This window comes from Callithrix jacchus, chromosome 15 (genome assembly GCF_049354715.1).
Source record: "Callithrix jacchus isolate 240 chromosome 15, calJac240_pri, whole genome shotgun sequence".
NCBI lineage: Eukaryota > Metazoa > Chordata > Mammalia > Primates > Cebidae > Callithrix > Callithrix jacchus.
The window spans coordinates 76,849,012-76,876,265 of NC_133516.1; the positions used below are offsets into that span (position 1 = coordinate 76,849,012).

General features: G+C 46.8%; 1 protein-coding gene across 10 annotated transcripts in view; it reads left to right on the forward strand.

The window, feature by feature from the left end:
* Positions 1-4,007: 4,007 nt before the first annotated feature.
* The window catches only part of ZXDC (ZXD family zinc finger C), a 38,286-nt gene continuing 15,039 nt past the window's right edge, over positions 4,008-27,254 (forward strand). For 2 of the 10 annotated variants that reach the window (XM_035273925.3, XM_035273928.3), the window contains exons 1-8: positions 4,008-5,037; positions 7,370-7,522; positions 7,624-7,702; positions 9,004-9,134; positions 13,551-13,721; positions 17,355-18,040; positions 19,119-19,178; positions 19,800-19,884. In XM_035273925.3, coding sequence (XP_035129816.1) covers positions 4,134-5,037; positions 7,370-7,522; positions 7,624-7,702; positions 9,004-9,134; positions 13,551-13,721; positions 17,355-18,040; positions 19,119-19,178; positions 19,800-19,884 — 2,269 coding nt within the window. In that variant the 5' untranslated portion in view covers positions 4,008-4,133. Of the gene's footprint in view, positions 5,038-7,369; positions 7,523-7,623; positions 7,703-9,003; positions 9,135-13,550; positions 13,722-17,354; positions 18,041-19,118; positions 19,336-19,799; positions 19,885-27,254 lie in introns of those variants that run through there. The other 8 variants (XM_035273926.3, XM_035273930.3, XM_078351872.1 and 5 more) reach the window with 6 other exon arrangements.

Consider the following 27,254-nt stretch of genomic DNA (forward strand, 5'->3'; position numbering starts at 1 on the left):
TTTGATAAAGAAACACCCTTTTGCTCTCGGCGAACTCCATCCCCACTCCCATCAAAATTTGGGAATCCTGGACACTTCTGTTAGCAATCTAAAGATCCATGTGATGCCTTTAGCCTGAAAGAGGTGCTGGACATCCAGTGATACCTGGGCTGGTGGGATTTCACCCCAGACACAAATCAGTCTGAGCACGCATGCGTGTGCCATCTGTGTCCTTTCCCCTGGCTTCTCCAAACTCCTTTCCACACAGCCTAGAGAGTGCAGGTCTGGGTGGCTGAGGCACAAGCTCTGTGGTCCTTGTATTTTGGGGGCACTCCTTTGAGACTACCAAGTTCAAGTCTCTGCCTTAGCCCCACTGAATGACATCCTCGAGCTAACTTAAGCCCATTTGGTGAAGGGCACGTTTGACCCTCGCCAGGAGTCCTGCTGCAGAGTGTCTCAGCAGGAGGCATTAGAAAGAACCAACTATCAGATCTGAGCTTTGGTTGGGTGAATTGGGGGAGTCTTAAGAAGCAGGATTTGCTCTGGATTGGCTCTTACCAGAGAGCGGGTCAACGCCACGACTAGGTTTCCATCTAAATCCTATATATAGAGAGAGGGGGATGCGCAGACAGGCTGTCAGGGGTGAGTGGCTGCTCACTTCGGCTGAGAAAGGGGGTGCTCAGTGTCTTGTAAATGGCACAGCAAGTGACCTCGTTTCATCTAGGTGAAGACACATCATGAAGTGGCCTTGCTTTGTCTCATGTCATCATGTCTCAGTGACCTTGGCCTATTTGGTTTTATGCATGATGGTTCAGGTCTTACAAAACAGTGGCGCAGCTGTAGCACCCAGCCAGTTTCTCTATGGAAGGGGCTGCCCTTTTTCTTTCTCAGTCCTTTTCATTTTTCAGATGAGGAGACTGAGGCACAGAGAAATTGTGTTGGTTTAAAGATAGCTGAAAATTCTTTTCACCTCCCATTGAGAGGTGGAGTACAAGTTCCTCTTGCCTAGGTCTGCAGTGTCTTGCGACTTACTTGGTGAGAATATGGCATAACCAGTGCTGCGCAACTTCTGGTTCTGGGTCCTAAGAGAGCCAGCCGGAGTTCTAGCAACACACCCTCTCAGAGCCCAGCTGCCATGCTGGGGGCCCTGGTGAGCTGTGTGAAAGACCAGGACAGCAGCAGCTGCCAGACCCTGACTTATAGCAGTGATGAACCTAGTGGCCGCCTGCACTGTCCAATGTGGTAGCTGCAGGCTGTCCACAGTGTGTTCAATATTTGACATGTGGCTGGCGTGAGGAACTGAACTCTAAAATTTTGTATTTTAATCCATGTAAATCAAATTTGATTATATTTAATATAAATGTACAGTAATGCATCTCTTAATGAATACTTTCTGAGAAATGCATTGATAGGTGATTTCATCATCGTATGGATGTCATTGAGTAAGTATCCTTTCACAAACCTAGATGGCACAGCCTACTATACACCTAGGCTATGTGGGATAGCCTACCACTCCTAGGCTACACACCTGCACAGCACGGTACTATGCTAAATATGGTAGGCAACTGTCACACAACAGTAAGTGTTGTGTCTCTGAACATAGCTAAACATAGAAGCGATACAGTAAAAATAAAGTATTAATATAAAAGATTAAAAACTGGTATACCCGTATAGGGCACTTACCATGAAAGGAGCTTGCAGGACTGGCAGGTGCTCTGGGTGAGTTAGTGAGTGAGTGGCAAATGAACGTGAAGGCCTCTGGCATGACTGCACTACTGTGGACTTCATAGACACTGAGCACTTAGGCTACACTAAATTTATTTAAAAATATTTTTCTTTCTTCAAGCTGGGCATGGTGGCATATGCCTGCAGTCCAGCTAACTGGGAGGCTGACCTGGAAGGACTGCTGAAGGTCAGTTGGAGGCTGTGCTACGACTGCACCTGTGAATAGCCATTGCACTCCAGCCTGGGCAACATAGGGGTGGACTTACTGAGTCACATGGAGACTATGTTTAGCTTTCTGCAGAACTGCCAAGCTGTTTTCCACACAGCACCATTATACCCACCAGCAATATGTGAGGGTTCCAATTTTTCTATATCCTGTTTTAAAAAAAATTACCGCTATTTTAGTAGGTGTGAAGTTGTATCTCACTGTGTTTTGATTTGCATTTCCCTAATGACTCATGATGTTGAGCATCTTTTTATTTGCTTATTAACTGTTTGTATATCTTCTTTGGAGTAATATGTCTATTCAAATCCTTTGCCTTTTAAAAAAGTGGACCATTTGTCTTCTTGTTGCGTTAAAAGTTCTTTATATATTCCAGATAGTAGATCCTTATCAGATATATGATTTGCACTCTCTTCTCCGATTCTGAGTTGTCTTTTACTGTCTTATTGGTGTACTTTTACCTAAGTTTTTAATTTTGATGAAGTCTAAGTAATCTATTTTTCTTTCTTGCTGGTGCTTTTGATATTATAGCTAAGAAACTATTTCCTAACCCAGGGTCACATAGATTTACACCTATTTTTCTTCTCATAGTTTTAGGTCTTACATGTAGGCTTTTGCTCTATTTTGAGTTAATTTTTGCCTCTGATGTGAGATACAGGTCCAAAATTGTTCTTTTTCATGTGGAGATCCAGTTGTCCCAGCGTCACCATTGTTGAAATGACTATTCTTTTCTCCACTGAATGGTGTAGGAACAATATGTTTTCGGCAAAAACGGATCTATGTAATAGGTGTATCCCTACTCTTTTTAATATTATAATTTGCGTTACTTTAAAAAATACTGTTAATAATAAAGCATTCATATATTTAATAAATATGCACCAAAAGTCTTCCTGGGTGCACACTGTAAATAAAACACAGTTCCTGGGCTCCAGGCGCCTACATTCCAGAGGCAGGGAGAAACAGTGAAGGAGAAGGGAAGGGACACACAAAACAACAGGTGATGAGAGCTGTAAGAGCAAACAGATCAGACAGAGGTGGGAAGTACGGGACTGGGTAAGCATGTGCTTTGGATAAGAAGGGCCGCAGAGTCCTCCCAGAGGAATCAGAGTCCCTGAGGCTGGAACAAGCTTGGCCTGCTCGAGGAACCAGGATAAGGAGGTAGCGTACGGGAAGGGGTGGGCAGCAGCGGGAGAGTGGCAGAAAGTGAGGGCAAACAGGTCGGAGAGGGTAGACCACCAAGGCCCTTCGGCGCCTTCCAGAGCAAGGTGGAGAGGAGCATAATTTGATGTGCAATTTTTAGATCATAAAACCCTGCCCCGTGGAGAACAGGCGGGTAGGAGCGAGTGGAGCAGAGGGAGACTGATGACCAGCTAGTAGTTATTTTTCAAGTACCCAGGAGTAAAGTGCGGGTTTGGATCTGAGTGGTGGTGAGGGTGAAGTAGAGGAGTCCAGATTGAATGTGGAGATGCACGGTGTGGTGGGGGAGGGCGAGGAACAGGAACAGTAAGTAACTCAGCTGTTGCAGAGTGAGGTTGTGTCAAGTTTAGTTGTAAATATAGGCAGGGGTCCTATCAGGGAGGCCCCGTGTGCCAAGCAAGGACTTGGGCCGATGCAAACGAGGTCTGTAGGCCATCGGCGGCGGGCGGGCTTGCACTTCAGTGAGCTGGGGGAAGGCGTCCAGCCTGTTGGACGGGTCGAACCCTGAATATGCCGGCTGCCTGCTGTGTGACTCCAGCTCTCCGTGCCTGTTTCCTCACCCCTAGGGTGAATGCGCACTCTCAGTCAGCTCAGACAGGCACTGCCCCGGGACGCGGTCAATGCTGTTAGTGTCTGAAATACTAATAAGATTCGAAGTCAGACGAGCCTCGTCTTCCACCCAAGATGGAACGAGAGGAAAGCGCTCAGCGTTCGGACCCTAGCGCCTCCCGTCAGTCCCGCGCCCCGCTCCACGCCCGGTCGGTCCCGGCGCTCAGTCCCCGTCCCGGCGCCCCGCCCCCGCCCCCCTCAGTCCCGCCTACGTCACGCCGGCCCAGCAGGCCTCGCGCACTGCCCCGCGGCGCCCGCGCACGCGCGGTTCCGAGCTGGACTCTGCGCCGGGCCTCGGCGCGGATCGCCTCCCAGGGCGGCGCACAGTGGCGCGCGCACACCTGGGCGGGGCGGGCTGTGCTGCGTCCGAAAGGGCTCCGACGCCGTCGCTGGGCTCAAGATGGACCTCCCGGCGCTGCTCCCCGCCCCGACCGTGCGCGGAGGACAACATGGCGGCAGCTTCGGGCGGCTCCGCCGGGCCCCAGCGTCGCTGGGCCCCAGCCCCGCGCACCGCCGCCTGCTACTGGTGCGGGGCCCCGAAGATGGCGGGCCCGGGGCGCGGCCCCGGGAGGCCTGCGGGCAGAGCCCGCCGCCCGCCGAGGACGACAGCGACGGTGACTCGTTCGTGGTGCTGCTGGAAGTGCCGCAAGGCGCCGCCGCGGAGGCAGTCGGATCACAGGAGGCCGAGCCTAGCTCCCGAGCCGACTCCGTGAGTCGCCCCGAGCAAGGCCCCAGTGGCCCGGCCGCCGCCCCCGGCCCCGTCGCAGTCCCAGCAGGCGCCGTCACCATCCGTAGTCAGGACCTGCTGGTGCGCCTCGACCGCGGCGTCCTCGCGCTGACTGCGCCGTCAGGTCCCGCGGCCGCAGGCCCCTCCGCGCCCCGCCGCGCGCCCCCGGCCTCCGGCCCTAGCGCGCCTCGCTACCGCTGCCCCGAGTCGCAGTGCACGCTGGCTTTCGCCAAGAAGCACCAGCTCAAGGTGCACCTGCTGACGCACGGCGGCGGCCAGGGCCGGCGGCCCTTTAAGTGCCCGCTGGAGGGCTGCGGCTGGGCCTTCACGACGTCCTACAAGCTCAAGCGGCACTTGCAGTCGCACGACAAGCTGCGCCCCTTTGGCTGCCCGGTGGGCGGCTGCGGCAAGAAGTTCACTACGGTCTACAACCTCAAGGCGCACATGAAGGGCCACGAGCAGGAGAGCCTTTTCAAGTGCGAGGTGTGCTCCGAGCGCTTCCACACGCAGGCCAAGCTCAGCTCCCACCAGCGCAGCCACTTCGAGCCTGAGCGCCCGTACAAGTGTGACTTTCCCGGTAACCGCGCGCTCGGGGGCGGGTGGGCTGCGTGGTGCTGCAGGCAGGCCGGGGTGCCACGTCCTCCCCCCAGAGGGGCCTGCCAGATCTTAGCAAGCCGGGGACGCAGGCTCTTCGGGGTTTGTGTTCTAGCTCCTTCCATGTCATTCCATTTGAGATCTTGGCCCTGCCTTGCTGCAGGGATTTCGACGGCCGGTAGCGCAGATTACCACAGCTGCGCTTCCCAAAGGTGGCGGCAGCAGATCTCCTTAACCTGATTGCGCTTGATGAAAGTGGTAGCGCATCTCCACAGAGTGTCACGGAGCTATGAGCCGGGTGCATAATTATTTTCCTTAGTCTCGTTTATTTACGGGGTGCACACACCATGCTGGAGGAGCAGAGATGACTGTGGCCGGATTCAGGATCTTAACACGCTGGGGGGATAGCCACAGGTGTGCGCACATCCTGGCTTGTGTGCCTTTCATACTTAAAGTTTCCGTTGAACCTCACAGTTCTGTGAAGTTTTAAAAATTAGCCGTCTACGAAGGTTAAAAACTCCTCATTTTACAGATGAAGAGACTGGGGCCGAGCATCGCGAATAAAGTCCGCTGCCGGTTCTTTCTCCACTCTGTTGATCTGCAGTTGTAGGGAATGTAGGACTCCAACACAGTGAGCTCTTCACCATGATGGGCAGCTTTCCCTGCTCTCTCAGGGATAGGGTTCCTCCAGGAGGACCAGAGAGGATTCCTGCTTGGGAAGGCAGGGAATGGGGTGGGCTGATTGGCAGAGCCCAGGTGGAATCCCTGGGCTGTGGTGAGGGTCCAGGAAGAAGGACCAGTCATTCAAACAGAAACTGGAATGTGTGCCTAGCATGCCCCTAATGTGTAAATGCATATAGGTCTCCTAATAATGTCCTCAAGCAGGAATTTTGAAAGGGTGAGATGAAAATTATGAATGGGGTTTGTTATTTTTTCCCTCGCATATGCCTGTAGACTGTCTTGCGCATCCCTTTTCAGAGAGAAGGTGGCTTTAGGCTACTGGCTCAGAGCCTTTTTCAGTCATACACTATTGGGAATCTGATGGTGACTATTTCCCTGCTGAAAGAGTATCATTCTGTGTATGACACTAGGAAGGTCAGGGATCCTGCCTGCTTCCAGGCATTAGATCCACTGAGGGTTTTGTGTTGGCCCAGGCTTGAGACTTCTGTGTGAGATGAGATTAAATGGTTAGAAGCAGGAGCCGGACCAGTGAAGTATCATCATAGGGCCCAGACCTGAGATCGCTGAGGGCCTGAGCCAGGGAGTAGGAGTGGTGAGAAGTTCTAGCAGGTGAGATTGCAGAGGGAGAACCAAAGGGTATAATTATCCATGGGAGTGCAGGGTGTTCTTGCCAAGGCAAGAGTGTCTGTGTTGAGATTTACATGACCAAGCGTGTGAACACACCAAAGCCCAAAATACCCTGGGATTATTTTTGGACCAGATGGAGGCCAAAGATCAGCATTTCCTGGTTAGATGTTGCTGGGGAAAGTAGGGTTCCTTGGGCTGACACTTTTGGGCAGTGTTATGCTGTGTACATCTGTGTGGAAGTTCACAGGCATGATGGTATCTCATTAAAGGCTCTGAGAAGAGCTGCAGCGAAAACCCCTGTTAAACATCCTGTAGCCTCCTATTATCCACCCTGTTGGAGCCCTGAATGTTTCTGTCAGAAGAGCAGCATTGCTGTGGAGTTGCTGAGGCTTGGCTGGGGATTAGAATGGAGGTGAAGATTACAAAGCAGGGAATCCTAAGGAAATGGCAAAAGGAAAAAGAAGCCAAATAGCAAGGGATGGGGCTGGCAGTTGGAGGGTGTCAGGGAGGAAATTTGGATATGTAGAGGATGGAACATCATCCCCAGGGGGTGAAAAATCCTAGCTAGTAGAGTGGTTTGTAACTTTTCAAAGATCAACCCTACCATGCAAAACTTGTTCCTTAGTATTTGGTTCCCTTCTTGGGGTTCTTGGGTCTCAGCATTGACATTTGAGTTCCTGGAAGGTACACTGACTGTGTACAGGATCAGTGCTCTAGAGCCAGCCAGTAGATGGCTGTGAACGGAGGACTTTCTCTTGATTAGTTGCTTCATCTCCAAGTCATGTCGCAACAGGTGGCCAGCATGTGCCTATTGGCTGCCGTTAGCTGCCTTCCTGTGGTGATCACAAAGCCAAGCATTAATGGTTATCCCTTTTTAGAGAGTGCTTCTGAGCCATGTTTTTCCTTGTCTGCTTCAGTGCTAACCGTGTCTGGTGGGTGTGACTAGCATTAGCTGTGTCATATAATTTTTGCCACGCTTTGCCAGGGTTTGTGTTTTTTTTGTTCAGGCTGTGAGAAGACATTCATCACAGTGAGTGCCCTGTTTTCCCATAACCGAGCCCACTTCAGGGAACAGGAGCTCTTTTCCTGCTCCTTTCCTGGGTGCAGCAAGCAGTATGATAAAGCCTGTCGGCTGAAAATTCACCTGCGGAGCCATACAGGTAATGCGCTAGGGAACGTGCAGCATTCAGATCCAAGATTTGTCTTCATTGTAGCTGTTGGAATTGTAAATTTTATGCTGTGTAATTTTTTCTTTTATAAGGTGAAAGACCATTTGTTTGTGACTCTGACAGTTGTGGCTGGACCTTCACCAGCATGTCCAAACTTCTGAGGCACAGAAGGTAATCCTTACATGTGGGTTTGCATTATCAGCTTTGAAAATGAGTGGTTTGTCAGCAGCAGAAACTGATGAATGAAATATCTGTAGACTTTTTTTTAAGTTTAAAAAAAGAAAATTAGGAGCTCAGTGTTAATTTGGAAAATTCAGAAAACTATAGAAAGAAAATTACTCAGAATCTCATCACCTGAAGACAGTTTTTTCTATGTATACTTTAAAAAAAATATACATACTCTTGATTGTATACTCTGTTCTTTTAAAAAAGTAGTTCCAGTTTTTAAAACTTTTTAAACATTGTAGAATAAGCTTTCTTCATGTAATTACAAGTTTTCTTGGTATAATGACAACCCTGGAGACTGTGTCCAGGTGACACTCATCATTTTACATGGGTCTTCTATCTTCACGATAACTCTGAAGCTGATGTTCTTATTCTCCCTGTTTTACAGTGAGACTCGGAGAGATTTGGTGGTTTTTCTGTGCTTACACACAGCTGGACTCTGAGGATTTAATATAAAAATGTCACTTAGGAAAAGACGCAGCCTTTACAAATTGGCTTAAGAGAGTCCTTTTAGCATTGCAGCTGGTGCTCTGCACATTTCTCACGGCCCTCTATCACTGGAAAACTTGTTGATCATGGGGATTTCTAAACAGTTAAATACCTTCATCAATACATTTGAGACTCCACTGTTCTTAGATTGAAGTAGCATTAATTGTTTGATGTGTGACTCTGGGGTCCGCTTAGTCATTAAAGTAGAATTTGTGTGTGTGTGTGTGTGTGATAAAGTCTTACTCTGTTGCCAGGCTGGAGAGCACTGACACAATCTCAGCTCACTGCAACTTCCACTTCCTGGCTTCAAGCGATTCCCCTGCCTCAGCCTCTTAAGTAGCTGCGACTACAGGTGCATGCCACCATGTGTGGCTAATTTTTTTTTTTTTTGGTAGAGAAGGGATTTCTGCCACCACATGCAGCTAATTTTTTGTATTTTAGTAGAGACAGGGTTTCACCATGTTGGCCAAAATGGTCTTGCTCTCCTGACCTTGTGATCTGCCTGCCTAAGCCTCACAAAGTGCTGGGATTACAGGTGTAAGCCACTGCGCCCAGCCTAAAGTAGAATTTTTAACTGTGGGGTAGCTAAATTGCAAATCTGCTCACATGGATTAAAGACAGAATTAAGATTTTCTGAAATGTACTGATCATTTTTATAAATTCAAATTTATATTTTGGTATATTTTGTAGAATTTTAAACAAAGAATCACCATGACTTGTTTGAAGAATCACAGCGCCTTTGTTTTTCTGTCTGGCAGGAAACATGATGATGACCGGAGGTTTACGTGCCCTGTCGAAGGCTGTGGAAAATCATTCACGAGAGCAGAGCATCTGAAAGGCCACAGCATAACCCATCTAGGCACAAAGCCATTCGAGTGTCCAGTGGAAGGTAGGTTTTAAAACACTGCTTAGAGCAGTAAACTAAGTACCATTCCAGCATTTATGTTAAGTTTCCATTATTCAAAGGTGTTAGCTGCTTGGGAGCAGTGACTTGAGAATCAGATGTGGTTTGACTAGATCTGTGGCTCTAGTTAGGTTAACTGTTTAATTTGGTGGTTGTGAGGATTAGGTGAAATGCAGAAAATGCTTGTTTATGCATCTGGCATGGAGCTCGGACTCAGTAAATGGTAGGTACTTTTGAGATCATGTTTGAATTGTGGCTCCAATCATTTTGTGATTAGACAGCAGTAAAGCTACACTAATCTTTTTTTTTTTTTTTTTTTTTTTGAGACAGAATCTTGCTCTGTCACCCAGGCTGGAGTGCAGTGGCACAATCTTGGCTCACTGCAAGCACCACCTCACAGGTTTAAGTAATTCTCATGCCTCAGCCTCCTGAGTAGCTGGGATTACAGGCGCCTACCATCACACTTGGGTAATGTTTATGTTCTTAGTAAGAGACGGGGGTTTCTCCATGTTGACCAGGCTGGTTTCAAACTCCTGACCTCAAGTGATCTACCCGCTTTAGCCTCCCAAATTGCTGAGATTACAGGTATGAGCCACCACGCCCAATCTGATTTTTTAAAAGGGGTATTAGAAAGGCTTTTTCCTTTAAAACACTGAAGGCTCAGTTCATTTGCCAGAAATCAGCTGCGTGACCTGTGCATGCTGGCCCTACTTGAGTGCTGCAGGTGCACTGGGAGGCAGTGAGCCAGGGCAAGTCGGGTGGTCATGGATTTAAAGTCTGGCTCCACCGCTCCCTAAAGTGGTAACCTCAGGCAAGCTGCTTCTCTGGGCCTTGGTTTCTTTATCTGGAAGAGAGAATAATAAAGACCCATTTAAAGCTGAGATCAGCTCTTAGAACAAAATGAAAATATATACAAGTGGTGTAACTGAGACACAGCTTCTCCTTCTGTCAGAGTGTCAGCTGGTGCAAACAGGGAAACAGGTAACACGTAGGGTGCTGCAGGGGCACAGAGGGTTCCCCTAGACTGCTCTTTGGGGTGAGAACGGCCTCATAGTCAGCTGACGAAGGGGGAAGAACACCAGACACATCCTGTGGGTGTTGGAGGCAGACCAACCTGGGAGAGCCTCTTAGGGTCAGGAGCGGCAGACTTGAGTGCTTGAGTGAACGTGTGATGTGATGATATTTGAGTTGTGGCTCATTCTGGCTTCAGGGCTGAAAGCAGACGGATGTGGGGAAGTGGGATGGGCTTGGATGGGGGCATTAACCAGGAAAAGAGAAAGGGCATAGACGGCAGAGGTAGGAGTTAGAAGTCACGGTATGTGGTGATGGATTTGGATTTTAGTTGGGGTCAGTGTCTCAGCGGATTTGGAGGAAGCAGAGTTTGATTTGGATGTGTTGTGTTTTCGGGACCTTTGTGCATCTCATGAACAGAGGGCAGGGGATGTGCTGCCAATGCTGGGAGAGCAGGCTAGGCAGAGAATGAAGCAGATGTACCTGAGTTATTGTTTAAGCCATAAAAGTGGATTAAATTCTCAAGGAAGAGTACACGTGGAGGAGAGACAGTAATATAGTCGATCAAAAGTCTGAATTCTGGAGTCAGACTACCTGGATTCGAGTCCCAAGTTTGCCACATAAGTAGCTCTAGGAGCCTGGACAAGTACCTGAAGCTCTCTATGCCTATTCCTTGTAACCTTCCAGGGTTGTTCTGGGGGCTGGTTTGATTGCTGTTTAGAGCATATGGAAAATATCAGTATATATGTCAGTTACTGTCGTTGTTATGATTGCTATTAGATTTTCTCAAAAAGGACCTAGGACAGGGCCCTGGGGCTGCCCCAGATTCTGGTGGAGTGGCTGGGATGGGTACTGGCAGGGCCAGTAAGAGCTCAGAGGGGATGGTGCTGAGGTGAGAGGGGATGTGTGGAAGTGGGGGTCATCTGGAGTGCTAGGGTGAGCCAGGACAAGGGAAAACATGCCTCAGTGCCACTTGTGGGGTCGTCTTGGTGTGTTCATGGATGAGATTCTGTGGGGTCACTCAGGCAGAGTCCTGCTCTGGTGCTCTGGGAGGTGGCCTTAGTGGGAGACAGGGATGGTCTGTGCTGACACTTCTGCTAGAGGTGAGTGGGAAAGGGGAAAGGTGGGAGTTGGCTGAGGAGGACGGGGCATTTGTTTCTGTAGAGCTCTGTTTCTTATAGCAAGTCTAGGCGTTGTGCTAGGAGAGAAAGGGGGCACTCATGTGGTATGTGAGCCGTACATGGAGATGGAGTTGGAGCTGGTGGGAGGAGCCTAGAACCTCTTCTCAGCTGGACTGAGAGTTGATCATTCTTGGGGTTGAGCAATAGTTGGGGCTGATGACACCATTTTTTCCACTTTTGTGCATGTTTGAACTGTTCTATGATAAAAAGTAAAAGGCAAACTTACCTTTTGTACAGTAACAGGAGGAGGTGAGGACAGGGTCGCAGACGGGAGTGTGTCTGAGGGCAGGCGCTGGGTGGCACTGTGGCAGTCTCAGGGGCGTGTGTGCTGGGGACTGTGTCTCGTGTGTTGCTGAGCCTCATGCTCACCTGGCTGTCCATCTGGGTGCCTGGCTGTCCTCTGAATGCAGCTTTGCAGACAGGTCTGTCAGCGATGGCTGCTTTTGCCTGTCCCAGGATGCAGCTTAGATTTATAAAGAATGAATACAGATCTCAATATACGGGCAGAATTTGGAAAAGCCAGCAGTTAGTACATGTGGAGAAATGATCACACTCCTGGTTGTCACAGGAAATACTGCAAACTAAAATGAAATATATTTCTTTTTGCCTTTGGAATTAGCAAATATTTTAAAAAGTGGAAATGCGGTGCTGGCAAGAGTGTGCAAGGATCCTGTTGTAGCATGGCCCTGCCGTCGGGAAGGCAATAGAACCTAGATGTGCTCAGAGCCTTTGCTCTGTGACCTGTCTCTAGAGATCAGGAAACCCAGCTGGGAAAGGGCGTGCCAGGGTACCCTGTGTGCCGTGGTGAGCAGGGCATGCATAGGAAACGGTGCACTTGCACAAGCCTGGGCTGTCGGAACATCTGCTGTGTTTCCCAGATGGTCTTTAATGAGCCTGACCTGGAAACGAGTTTGCAGCTGTTTTAGAAAATGAAAAATATATTTCAAGACCACATTCAGAGGCAGCCAAGGCCCTTACTCATCTGGCTGTATCCTATCTTCATAGCCTCTTTCCTTAAAATATCCCTCCTCTATCCTCTGGGCTCCAACAGTACCACCTCACCATCCTGAGAAAGTTCTTCAAGTGCGTCGTTGCTCGCTTCACTTGCTTAGGCACATGCAGAGGATCTGTAGGCAGGTATGGCTTTATTGGGCCCTCGGCCCCTGTGAGGTAGGTGTCATTCCCATTTCACAGAACAGAAAAAGGAGACCTGCAAAAGGATAAATAACTTGTCTAAGGCCACACTGCCGGTAAGAGGCTGAACTGGAACCCAGGCTGGGGCACCTGCACTATTGCCCTTCATGTCCCCATGCCTTGGCTGGGTAGCTCCTGTGACGGGAGCGCCCTCTGCTCTACTGCGGGGTGGCTCAGTTACCTCAAATGCCACATACTCTGGAGACTACTTTTTTACCTTCTCTGGAGGTGTGCAGTGTCCTCTGCTGCTCGCAAGCTTCGGTGGTGGCCCTGACTTCGTTCTGCCCTTTATCGCAGCAACTGGGTGTTATATTTGCCCCACCGGGTCACAGGCCTCTGGCCACTAAGAGCTCCACGTCTCCTCCCTATGCCCATGTGGAGCAGAGTTCCAGCGTAGTGGAAAACCAGGGCATAGAGGGAGATGACTATAACTTTGAATGTATCTTGTTTTTCCTCTGATGCCTGTGTGCATTTCAGAGACATAAGCAGGTTGGGTATGTAAGCAAGGAGATGCCAGCTCTGGGCTCCAGGACACTCAGTCTCCGTGGGCATCAGTGTCTCAGTGAGAAAATGAAAGGACTGGCTTTGGTGATCTGTTGAGATAGTTTCCAGATCTAAATGTCTTTCTTTTTTATGGTAATAGCTTAATCAAGATGATTAGAGTGATTTTTTTTTTGCAACTGAAGCTTAAGCAATTAATACTTAATTTGACTTAATCTTCCCAACATCCCCATGTAGTGGGTGAAGAAATAGGCACAGAGGTTGCTTAGACATAGCTGAGGTAGGACTTCAAACCTCCCTGTGGATTTAACTGTATCTCTTACTTTTTGAAAACTGTTTGCATATGACTTCAATTGCTCATGATGCTAATCCCAGAGGTACTTGGTCTCTGTCCTTGCCGGTGGCCAGGGTGCGAAGTGCAGGTCTGGTGGTTCTGATCTGATGAGGAAGTGTCACTTGTTCCTGGTTCCTTGGTGATCCTCAGGTTTCACGCTCACCACTCTTTTTGTTCCAGGGTGTTGCGCGAGGTTCTCCGCTCGTAGCAGTCTGTACATTCACTCTAAGAAACACGTGCAGGACGTGGGTGCTCCGAAAAGCCGTTGCCCAGTCTCTACCTGCAACAGACTCTTCACCTCCAAGCACAGCATGAAGGCGCATATGGTCCGACAGCACAGCCGGCGCCAAGGTCTGCACTTTCCATGGCCCCTGTGGGGAGCTGTTTGCCAGTGGGAAACGGCAGTAGTGCCAGTGCCATTCATTCTTTCTTCACCTCTTGGAAGGCGTCGGGCAGTGGGGTTGTGGGCATGGCTGCCAAGCCAAGTGGCCTCTTTTGTACTCTCTCTGCCACTTTCTTGCCTTTGACCCTCTAATCTCTCCCATGTCTTGTTTTTTGAGACGACCCCCCTCTGTCACTCAGACTGGAGTGCAGTGGCATCATTATGGCTCACTGCAGCCTCAGTTGCTGCTTAAGTGGTCTTCCCACCTCAGTCTCCGGAGTAGATGAGCCCATAGGCATGCACCACCACGGCCAGCTAATTTTTGCATTTTTTTGTTTTTTATAGAGACAGAGTTTCACTATGTTGCCCAGGTTTTGAACTGCTGGGCTCAAGCCATCTGCCCACCTTAGCCTCTTGAAGTGCTGGGATTACAGGCATGAGCCACTGTGTCGGGCCTCTCCCATGTCTTTGAAGTGCTCTCCTGGAAGGATGTTTCACTTCATTGACTTTCCCTAGCATATGTCCCCTAAGTCTGTGTCTCCCAGTAGGACTTTTGTCCTTAATTCTGACCCTGTCCCTCCTGCATTTCTGTCTGCCTCAGCTCTTCTCTCTCCAACTAACAAAGACCAGAGCAGAGTTGTGTTTCAGAAATGGACTGGGAGGAGCAAGGGCTGGAGAGGGCAGGGTTAGAGAGGAAGGTGATGGTGGCCTGGCGACCTGTGAGGTGAATGCTGAGCGTGTGACTGCCTGGTTATTGGGCATCTTTGTGGCATGGGACTTGAAAACCTACCCCACTAGGCCTTCTCCACAGTCCAGGGTGTAGAAGTGCCTGGCAGCTGTGGTGGCAGCCCCTCCAGGGAGCATGTTGATGTGTCCTGCTCTCTAGGGCATGGTGTGGTGGTCACTAGCTAGCTGATGACATCCTAGCTAGCTGTAGAGTTACTTCTGCTGCTCAGTCCGTGGAGGCTGTGTGTGTCACCAACTGGGTCCTCCTCACATCGCCTATGTAACCAACAGCACCACAGCAGAGCACTGGCCTGTGGTGCATCTGTGTCCCCCAGCTGCCACCGTGGCAGGGGACAGGCCTCAGTGCCTCACACAGAGCTTGATGAGGGATTGGGCTCAAGGCAGGTTTGTGACCTTTGTTTTCTTGTGATCCTGTTTAGAAGTGGTCATGAAGCCCCTCCTTGGGATCTAGAACGCTGATCTTTCACAGTTTACAGCAGCCGCCATTCCGCTTTGTATTTAAAGAAATTGCCCTTCTGGCTTCAGCAGTGTCTTGAGGACAGGGAATGTATCTGCTACCTGATTCATGTTGGCAGGTATCACCTTTGCTCACAGAAGTCCTTATGACCGGGCCCCCTTTTTCTCAGTGCTCTGTGAGACAATGTTACTCAGCCCTCTCCCCTGTTTGGCTGTTCCCTCTCGTGGCACGCCTCCCTTTTCTTGACCTGGCCAATTCAGAAGTCGGCAGAGATCCAAGGTTATACCAGATGTGCTTCCTTAAACTCTGGTAGGATGTGAGTCCCTCTTCTGTAGCAGCCTGTGTATCCCAGGCTTGAATTTCTCGGGCAGTAATGACTTATTTATGTGTCATTCCCCTGCCAGCTATCAGGGGTAGAAGACCATGTGTCACCATTTCGCCTAGTGAAAAACAGGCACTCGAGAACGCCCAGTTACTGTGGGATTACGTCATGCCCTTGATGGGTTGTTTCAGTCCCCATAACGGTGGTTCTGGGAGTGGGCTCCTCACTGCTTTGTCTCTGATTAAACCAAGATAGAAAGGACTTGCCAGGTTCACACCTGCAGGAAGGGCTGGGGCTGGGCTTTGAACTGTGGTGATCATGACTGTTTTGTTAGATGCTCTGCTAACTAATGTTTATTTAGTGATTGTGTTAATATCTGGCCCTTGTACAGGTCTGGTCTGTAGTAGTAAATGTTTATAGAATTAGTAAAGTGCTAAATAGGAAATTTATTAATAAATGGGTATCATTTGCACTGAGATTATTCATGATCTCTTCACAGGGAGCTGAGTCCTCAAGAGAGTCAAGGGAATTTTTAGAAAGTTTTGAAAAACTAACATAGTTTTCCATTTTAAATTTCGCCAAGGGATCACTACCATTTTCTTTCAAAATGCTTCATTGGTACTAAGGGATATTTATTGAAGAAGTGATACTATATTGATGCTTTTTTTAAGCTTTACAGTAATATGACAAAGAGGATACATCCTGAATTTGATTTTCTTTTTGTTGAGAATAGATTTCTTTTGTAGATTTGCATTATAAAATATAATACACACTCCGACCAGTGTTCACAGCCTGCAGGTATGAGTTTGGGGTCAGGAACAGCTAGTGTGGGAGAAATAGGACCAGAGAACTGAGAGCAGCTTTTCCTCTGGGCCAGGCACTGGCAGTCAGGAAGCTGCCAGGACAGTCCTTAGGAAAGGATGACACCAAGTCCTTATTTGGCTCTTTTGCCCAAATTCATTATGCTCTCATTTTACTGTTTGCTTGATGCTTGAAGCATCCTGTGATTTGGTGTGATTGGCACGTACTTGTACACAAACCTTAAACTTGCCTATGCATTGAAATTGTTTGGAAGTCATTATTCTCCCAAAGGTATGCCGATTATTTAAATTACTTAGTTGAATAGCAATCAAATAAAGTGTGTTATGACGAAAAATTAAGACTCCAGATGAAGAAGGGCCTGTTATAATCATTACATGCTGCATCAGGGCTGGGCATTGCGCTGGGGGCTGAAGGGACAGAGGTGGTCAGACGGGCTCTCCACCCTCAGGAGGCATGCAGTCCTGATGGGGAAATGCCAGGCTGGAGATGCAGTGGTGGAGGAGGCTCTGGGAGGGAAAACTCAGGAGGAAAAGCTCTGTCTAGGGGGCCCCAAGCTTGCCTGGAGGTCCTGATGTCTGAGTTCTATGCATTGCCTAGACCTGGAACTTCGGGTCTGTCTAGGCTTTGCCAAGCAGCCAAAATTGTCTTTGTTCACCCCTATATAAATTTCCTTTGTTCACCCCTATATAGCTCGAGTTGGTCTTGGGGTGGCAACTGGTTGTGGAGCACAGAGTTTGGCAAACATGAGCTGACAAGCTAATTCCAAAAATATTCTCAGAGCACAGGCCAGCTAGTAACTGGCAGCTGAGGAAGATGTGCCGTGAAAGGTTCAGTCATCTCGGGCAGCTCCCATTGCACTGGGAGGGGAGAGGGCACAGGCTTTGAAGCCAGTAAGACGTGGATGCAAATCTTACCTTGCTTCTTGCTGTTAGCAGTTGGCCTGACCTTAGGAGATGTTATTTAATCTCTCTCCAGTTGTTTCCCATGGAGAAAGCCTGTCCCCCTGAGGATCTGAGACACGTACGTAAAGTGTCGGACATCAGCCAGCATCCCTTCCTGTCCCTTCCTAGGGTGCGTGTCGGTTGCCCCAAGTGACCGGCCGTGGGACTCTGTAGTGATAACCAAGCTTCAGGGTGTGGGAAGAAGACAGTCAGTGCTTCCTCGGGACATCACTTGGTAACATCATGGATATAAATAAAAGTACTCAGTCTTCGAGGTCGTAAAGTAACCAGAGTGTATTCCTTCTTTTTTCAGATCTCTTACCTCAGCTAGAAGCTCCAAGTTCTCTTACTCCCAGCAATGAACTCAGCAGCCCAGGCCAAAGCGAGCTCACTAACATGGATCTTGCTGCGCTCTTCTCTGACACACCTGCCAATGCTAGCGGTTCTGCAGGTGGGTCAGACGAGGCTCTGAACTCCGGAATCCTGACTATTGATGTCACTTCTGTGAGCTCCTCTCTGGGAGGGAACCTCCCTGCTAATAATAGCTCCCTAGGGCCGATGGAACCCCTGGTCCTGGTGGCCCACAGCGATATTCCCCCAAGCCTGGACAGCCCTCTGGTTATTGGGACAGCAGCCTCGGTTCTGCAGCAGAGCAGCTTCAATGTGGATGATGTGCAGACTGTGAGTGCAGGAGCGTTAGGCTGTCTGGTGGCTCTGCCCATGAAGAACTTGAGTGAAGACCCACTGGCTTTGACCTCCAGTAGTAACTTATCAGTACATAGCACCACACCGACCTCTTCAAGTACCCCCCGAGAAAATGCCAGTGTCCCGGAACTGCTGGCTCCCATCAAGGTGGAGCCAGACTCGCCTCGTCACCCCAAGACAGTTGGGCAGCAGGAAGGAAGCCATGGGCTGCCCCGTCCCATGTTGTCCAGCCCAGCAGAGCAGCATGGTGCTCAGGACACAGAGCTCAGTGCAGGCACCAGCAACCTCTATTTGGTATGAAGCACTCTGTTCAGTTACCACCATACAGGTCACTTCTCTCATACTCAGTCTTGAGGATATTCTGGATTAATCTTTTCTATGCAGACGTTTCTGGTTTACAAAAGGACGCAGCCCTGGACTACAAGTCTGGAACTGACAAGTTCTTATGACCTTGACAAATCACTTTAACCCATCTGAGCCTTAAATTCTCATTTATTTCCTGCATAAGGGGGTTTGGCTAAATGCTTTCTGAGGTCCTTTGGAGTCCTGTGGCTCCATGGTAATATGCTCCTTTCCTTGAAGATTGGGGGTTTTGTAATGTTGAGATGCTTTGCCTCTATGCTTCTCAGCTCATGATCAGTCTTAGAAGAGGAGTTGAGACATAAGCCACCTTCAGAGGTTCAATGGAAACTTTAAAACCATACCAAACTCTTTTAAAATGAGAATTAAGAAAAGAGAAAAAAGGGAGGGGTTTATGAGCCTTAGTTCTTGAAGGATTATAAGAGTACTTCTCCAATTTTGAGGCTGGACAGTTAATATACTTTATATCAATTATACATTTAATATAATTTAATTTAATTTTAAAGATTCTTGAGATAGTCTGACTTTCCTGTCTCAGATGGGAATGGTCAAATAGGGCTTTTTTGTGGTACAGGCTAAATTTGATGGTGACATTTATATTGTTCAGAATGTTATATCTTAAATTTTGCCACAACTTTTAAAAAATGTTAAATCTTTTAAAGTAGGATGAGTTTGAAGACACATAGTAGCTGAGGTTGCATGGAGCCAGCTTTCATTTCTTTCAGTCGGAGAGGAGGACAATCTCTGTCTGCATTTCTGGTGTCTTCTTGTTGGTGGCAGAGCCATGCTTGCCAGCGTTTACTTAGGCAGCCATAGCAGTTGCTAAGTGGACAGGTGACTGGGCAGGGATGGGAGGTGGCCTCAGGTCAGAGACAGTTGGGTAGTCAGTCCCTGGGGTACAAGGACTGTGTGCCTTGGGAAACAGAAGTTCTCTGGTGCAGCCGTAGCTGTGGGTGGAGGTGGAGAGGCCGGCAAGACCTCGGTCCTAACCCCGTGTTCATTTTCTTGCTAGCTGTGTGACGGGCTACCTCGCTTCTCTGAGTACAAATGGTGTGTGGTGAATGGGTCCCAGGTATGCTACGAGCTTTGAGGGCTGCTCTTTTTCTCTTCGTAGTGATAAGTGTTAAACTGTCTTTCTTAGGAAACATTCACAGACTTAAAACAGCTGAAGTCCTCTGAGTACTGTCTGCCTCCCTCAGGAAAGTTCCTGAAATCAGTACCATCAGACCTTTAGAGTAGCCCCTGCCGCCAGAGCGGCCTCTGCAGTGGGTCTCTAAGGTGGGACCTGCCCTGGGCCTGCCGTGCACGCCTGTGGCAGCGAGAAAAGTGTCGCGGAGTGCCGTGGTAAGGCGATCCCAGGTCACCCATGCAAGGCTCCGTGCTTGTTTCAGAAACAGAAGTATGTAATTGATTTTATAAGTTTCTGTGTAAAACATTTTACTGTGTTTTAGACTTTGGAGGAATAAACTTTGCTTCTCTGGATAACAAAGTCATATACATTGTTCCAGCTCCAGGTTTGCTCAGCCCTCACCGTAAGTGGACATAGCGTTTGGCTCTTTGTGTGCCTTGCTGGCAACTCTGGTTATGGGAGCTTGGATATGTCCCAGAAGCAGACTATGGCACTTTTCTAGCTCCCTTGCTACCCTTCCTTTATGTCTAGATAAGTGACTGATACGCTTTTCTTTGGTCTCAGGAAAGTGGGGGCTCAGCAAGAACTGATTACCGAGCCATTCAACTAGCCAAGGAAAAAAAGCAGAGAGGAGCGGGGAGCAATGCAGGTGAGGCCGTGTGTGCTGCAGCCCGGACGAGTGAGGGCCTGAGGGTTCTCTGTCACTCTGTTACGGGCAGAAGAAACACACAGCGGGTGTTTCTCTGCCCTTGGTTTTACTTTTCTGTTCAGAATACCCTTTTATCAACTCCTTAGTTTTATTTGAACTTAGGGAAAATATTAGTAGTAAAATTCCCAGCATTAGTATGAACGTATTTTATTTGCCTAAACAAGCTTTATGAAATTAAGGTTTCAAACACAAGTGTCAGTTATCTGGAAAGCTAAGGTAAATAAGCAAAGCAGGCCAGGTGTCAGGAACGCAGAGATCGTGCCTGGTGCAGAATGGCCGTGGGGCCTGAACTTGGCATGGTGGAGACCTGGGGACCACCACTGTCCCCGGGTACGTGTACATGGAGCCAAACTGTATGTCCTGTGGCATTGTCAGAGTTATGTTGAAATCTTATTTGAAAATGTAAGCAATTTATTTGAATTTTTGAAGACCAAACGAGCTGGTAAGCTATGGCTTCATGAATCTGTCCCTCCTGAAAATGGAATCGTGGGATGTAGTGTTTAATGGAAACTGGTAAATCTTTTTCTAAAAAGTAACAGTGGATTTTTAAAATGTATTGTTTTTGTGTATTTCATTTGTCCTTTGTATTTATCTGAAAAGGTTGGCGATACGATTTTATATCTTGCTCTCTATTCCTAATAGTATCATGACTTCTTATTTAAAATAAATGACAATTGCCGATTTTCTGCTAACCAGTTTTCTTAAAGCCAGTGTTTCCCTATAATGTTTTATGCGTCAGTGTGGATTGTGACTTAGGAAATGATACCTCCACAGTTCATGAAGTACCAGAATGGAACTTGCAGAGATAATAGAAGGAAGTGTGGTGAAATCTGTAGGAAGAGTTGACCATATACCAAGTAAAGTTCATGAAGGAAACCAAATGCCTTTATTGAACATGGTAGATAATCTTGAACTTGAAGGAAAAAGAGACAAACATTCAGGTATATAACACATGTCCTATTTATCGCATTGCTTTGGAGTACTATCTGTAAACGAGGTTTGATGTTTTCATTACTGTTTTTGTAAATATTTCAGCATTATCTTTAAAAAGTAAGGACATTGGCTGCACGCAGCGGCTCACGCCTGTAATCCTAGCATTTTGGGAGGCCAATGGGGGTGGATCACCTGAGGTCAGGAGTTAAAGACCAGCTTGGTCAACATAGTGAAACCCTGTTTCCACTAAAAACACACAAAAGTAGCGAGGCGTGGTGGCGCATGCCTGTAGTCCTAGCTACTTCAGAGGCTGAGGCAGGAGAATCGCTTGAACCTGGAAGGCGGAGGTTGCAGTGAACCAAGATTGCACCACTGCACTCCAGCCTGGGTGATAGAGCGAAACTCCCATCTCAAAAAAAAGGACATTAAAAACAGTATATGCTAACACATACTATTATTGCTTGTTTAAAAATTAATGGTATTTTCTTAATGTCAGTATCTAGCAAATTTTCAAATTTTCAGTTGTCCCAGATGCCTCAAATGTTTTGTGTAACTGTCTGTTGGAATTAGAATCCACGTGGGATTCATATGTCACTACTTGTTGATACAGCATCTCTTGAGTCTGTGTGACAGCTGTAGGCTTCTCTACTATCGCTTGCCGAATTTTGTTGAAGAAGCCAGTTGTTCTTTCGAGTGTGCCAATCTAGACTTTAATGATCACATCACTGTTTTAACAGGTGCCTCCTTTTTTTTTTAAATTTCCTGTAAATTAGTAGTTATATCTAGTTGTTAGATCTGGTTGGTTGGTGAAACTCTGCAGCAGGTTGGGGTGGACTCTTGCAGGAGGCCCCCACCCTCTGGTAAGCTGTTTCTGTACTGCTGGCAACCATTGTGCCCAGAGACTGGATCCACCACTTATTCCTTAGGGGTTAATCTAAACGGTGGTACTCTAAATCTTTTCATCCTTTCTTACTTATAGCTGGGGCACATCTATAAAGAGCAGCTTCTCATTTTTTACCCTGAGGTACAGTTCACAATGTTCGAATCTGTGTCAGTTTCTTCCAGTGATGGTCAGAGTATTTTCATGCACTCATTGGTTTAAATACTTCATAGACTTATAAGGGAAATGAAAACCTGGTACCTCTTAGGTCTCCGTGTGTGAATGCAGCAGGAGAATGTCCTCATGAGGGCGTGAGGCTGCTGCCACTGCCACCCACATCCTTGAAAAGCCCCTCCGGTTGCCTCAACCAGTAGAAGAAGCCCACCGTCTCTTTTCCAAAACCTGCAGGGCACCTGTGTCTTCCTGTGCCCATGTGTCTGCTGTGGTTTTAGACATGCGTGTGTGGCGCTCCTCTGTGTGTCTTGTCATGGCCTTTTATCCTCCGGCAAGGACCCCTTTGCCTCCCTCCCCTCGAAGCAGCGTCCTGCATACTCATGCTGCATTTATCACAGCTGAGATCCCCCTGTGGCTGCAGTCCTGGGAGCTAAATAGCTTCACTAGATGTGACCAGGCTCCCTTAGTGCTCTTCTCTGTTCCAAGCCCTATGTGCATTTAATTGTCACCCCCCCCTCCCGCCCCCATCTCCTCTGGTTTGGGTGAGGGCCTTGGCCCTCCCTTGCCTGTGATGATGCTTTCAAAGAGGATGGGCCCATCGCTCTGGACTGTCCTCCCTGTGGGCCTGCCTAATGCCTTCTGGAGATGAGACTGGGGCTGGGGTTGCTGGAGATGGGGGTGAGGTGCCCACCCACACATCTGCTCTGGGCTATGCTGTCTACACAGTGGGTGTGTTAACCTGGATCACTGGTTGGGGTGGTAGCTGCTAGGTTTCTTCACCATCAACTTCTTGTTTTTCCCTTTGTCATTAATAACTATTTGTCTTACAGTAGATGCTTTGAGACTGTGTGCAGAGCTTGGGGGTCCCTAAGACCACCTTCACTTTTGATACCAACTGCAAGCTTGGGGGTCCTCAAGACCACCCTTAGGTAATTCTCTAGAAGGACTCACAGAGCTCATAGCTGTTATCCTCATGGCTAAGGCTTATTTGCAGTGGAAGGACACAGATTAAAGCCAGCCAGGGGAAAGGGGGCCTAGAGAGGGCTCATGAGAGTTCCCAGCGTGACACTTCAAGTGTCCTACCGTGGAGGTGTGAACAGTGCAACTTCTCCCAGCATGTGACAGCACACACAGACCATTTCCCCCAAGGGAAGCCCACCTGAGACTCTCTGTCTAGAGTTTTATTGGGTCTCAGCTGTGTAGATTGGCTGGCTTTAGACTCTAGCCCTCCAGAGGCTGAGCCAGCACTGTGTTAGCACAGACTGTGGAAGTGGCCCAGGACACCCAGTTAGACACTCTTACCAGGCAGGATATCCCAAGGGCCAAGAGATCTCTCAGGAGCCGGGGGCAGAGGCCAGGCCTCTTTGGACAGGGTTAATCTTTTGCCTTGCACTGCAAGTACCCCATTTCTCTTTAAGCTTTCCTCTAGTGTAATACTCAGCAGGGCTTTTGCCTGTGAAGTTCTAATGGTGATTTTCCATTTCCCTTATTCTTGTGTACTTACTAATTAGAATTTTGTAAGGAAAAGCTGTCTCTTCTGTCCCATTTACTTATTCATTCAGTTATGCAGTATGGATTCAATGATATTGATTCTTTAGGCTATAGTCAGTATTGGATTATGATCAATATTATCACAATTTATTTTGTTGCTCCAGTTGTTCCAGTTGTAGCCAATCCTTTGGTTGGATTCCTATGCCCCGTCACCATTCTCCATCCTGGCTTTTTGTTTTGAGCACTTCCTTCCTTCCAGGCTCTTTTATTATCCCTGTCCTTGCCCTGGAACCAACTCCTCCTCCAAAGAGCCCTGGTTTCTTTTGTTGGAGGATTTAGAATTCAACAATACAGACACTAGGTGGGCTTATTGCTACTAGGGCATTGTTACACTGGAGTCTCCGTGGTCAGTGCTAGTATTTATGAATGTTAACCCATGCTGTGTTTTGAATTCAGGATATTTCAAATTTTAGATAATAACGGTACACATATTATGTATTAATACCACTAGTTACTACATTGGTTCTTTTCCACAAATATATCTTAAGTGGGATCAAATAAGACTGTAAATAGCTTCACATCGGTTCAGTTCAGTTATGTTGCTAAACTATTTTTGGCATTAAGTCTAGGGGGAAAAAATTGGGTTTGGGGCTTTTTGGGTTTCAAGATTTGTGATTGAGAGACTGTGGACCTGTAATAAGTCCAAGAACAGAGCAGTTGCAGTGTAACAGGACTGTTAATGGAATCGGGTCATTTAAAAACATTCAAGACTCTGCTGTTGGGAATGTGGTTAGGAGCCAGTGCACTCATTATTTCTTGGGAAACGTGCTGTCTGAGCAGTAGCATCTGAAATCCAAGACTGTCCCATTGTGTTGCTGTTGAGTGTAGAAAATGTAATGTGCCAGTCCCTTTATCTTGAGTATTGAGGTTCTCACCTTAGCATAAAACAAGAATTTTTCTCTCAGTGTAAAAATGAAACTAATAGCAAAGTTGAGCTTTAAAAAAAAAAGCATAAACAGCTTTAGAACTATATGGGTGTGTATACCTTTCTGCTGTCTAAGGGCAGAAAAGGGAAAGAAAGTGTGGTGCATATCAGAGGAGACAGCAGCAAGAACATGGTGCCAGAAAACCAAGGGTATTCTGTGTCACAGTGAAATGTAATGAGGGCAACTGTCCTGCCAAGAGACAAGATTGAATACATTGAAGCACACTCTCTGCTGTGTAGTTGTCTAGGAGAGGTGCATCCTGAATGGAAATATTTGGGAAGGTTAAAATTAAGACAGCATAAAATAAAAGGAAATCACAAAGCAAGCGTTAACGTTAACATGAAAAATGTAGAATTCAGGGAAAAAGCATGAGGACAAAGAAGATTTTTCCTTTTTGGCTGCCGTTCATGTGTAGCCTACAGCAGAACTGAGAGACCCACAAACATTTATATGAATATTGATTTGAAAACTTAACAGTATTAATATAATGTAAAAACCAATAGAAATCTAAGATAATTGAATCTATAGAAACTAGCAGTTTGAAAATGATTAGTTCATTATTTGCTGATCAAGCAGAATAAAAAAGCATATGAAAGATGTTTATAATGAGATTAGTAATGTTGATTTAATAGATCCTACTCCATGTCCATTAAATATTTGTAGAAATTAAATGGAACAAATTAGGGCATTAGGAAAACGATTCAAAAATTTTCATACACTCTCACACATACTCTCCCCCCCCCTCCACATATAGATACTCCTAATAAACATATATAGACAGTACTGTGTTTTCTGATATAGTACTGCCGATATATATATTATGATATGCCTTATGTTATAATACATATGTTAAATTAGTAAAAATTAATTGGAAAAAAAAAGAAAACCTCCCAGTTGGGTGAAACAAGAAATAAAAGCAAGGTCACCCTCAGTGGCCCATTCCTGTAATTCCAGCACTTTGGGATGCTGAGGCAGGCAGATCACTTGAGGTCAGGGGTTCAAGACCAGCCTGATCAACATGGTGAAACCCCATCTCTACTAAAAATATAAAATTAGCCAGATGTGGTAGCGCATGTTTGTAATTCCAGCTGCTCAGGAGGCTGAGGCAGGAGAATCGCTTGAACCTGGGACATGGAGATTGCAGTAAGCCAAGATCATGGCATTGCATTCCAGCCTGGGCAACAAGAGCGAAAATCCATCTTAAAAATAAATAAATAAATAAAAGAAAGAAAAGCTAATTACAAATACAGGAAAATGGATAGGCTATGTGTTTATACGTTTGAACTCTTGAGCCAACAACTTCTCTGCACATCAGCTTTCTCCTTTGTGAAATGGTAATAGAAGCATGCTTCACTTGGAATGCTTGTGTGGATTAAATGAGGAGGACATGTGAAGTTCATAGAAGCACTTGACACGTAAGCTGACCATTATGTATTACTGTATATGGAACACGGGATGTGGCTAAAGCTAGATGCAAGTTTGCACCTCAGATGTCTTCCTGTCAGTACAGAGTCGAATCCAGATTTTGATGCTTAAATGTGACAGCTTATTCAGATTTAGAAAAACTTTTGGTGTGGACCGAACAAAGCATATCCTTAAGTGGATACAGCCCCTAGGCCATCATTTTCCATTTCTGTCTGAGCAATTTAAAAAACAAAAAACCGAAGCTTAAGTAAATCCCACAAATTCTTTGTAATACATAGAGATAAGCAGGTATCATGTAAACTATATAATAATAAGTTAGAATACTTACGACAAAATGCAGAGTTTTCCAGGAAAACAATCGTTCAGAAATAAGAATATGAATATTTCATCAACAGTTCTCCCCCTTCGTGGAATTTGTGCAGTAAATGCTGCTCCAAACATCTGTGGAAAACAAGTTTCCCATGAAAAACCTGACAGGGATTCATCTCTCAGAAAGAGAACTGTAATTCCAGCACTATGGGAGGCTGAGGTGGGCAGATCGCTTGAGGCCAGGAGTTCAAGACCAAACTCAACAACGTAGTAAGACTCCATCTCTTAAAAAAAAAAAAATTAGCCAAGCATGGTGGTGTATACCTGTAGTCCCAGCTGCTAGGGAGACTGAGGCGGGAAAATCACTTGAGCCCAGGAGATTGAGGTTGTAGTGAGGTAGGATCTGCCGGATCTGCCGCTGTTGCACTCCAGCCTGGGTGACACTAAGACCTTATCTCAAAAAAAAAAAAAAAAAAAGATTGGTGACTCTTAGGAAGATAGATGGAAATGTTCTAAATAAAACACACTTAGGATCTGGCAGTATATATATTTAATATACTATTCTGACTTAGGTAGCTTGAGAATGACTTAATATTAGGAAGTCTGTTAATTGTGTTATCTCAGTAATAGGTCAGTGAAGGACTTTATTATTTTCTCAACAAATCCTGTATTTGATTTACAAAATTGATACTCATTACTGTACTGGTGGGAATAGGAATGTAATAAAGATTTTGTGTCCAAACCAGCAGCCAATATCATGCTTAATGGTGAGTCATCAGAGGCGTTCTGTCCACACACTTAGGAGTTGGACAGGAATGGCGTGTATTACCCTTGGTGTTGGATGCAGGTTGAAGGTTCTTGCCATTGAAATAAACCAAGAAAAAGTAATAGGATGGAACTGCATGGAGGAGACAAATAATAACTTAATGATTTGACTCTTTATTGGAAAAATCAAAAGAATCATCAGAAAAATTAGTAAAACAGAAGATAGTTAAGCGCCTGTTACAAAATAAATATCTACTATCCAGAGCTTCCTGCAGAGCCACGGTAGCCAGCTAGGAAATGCAGTGGGGAAGAGATCTCATACACAACAACAGAAATCCTAACATATC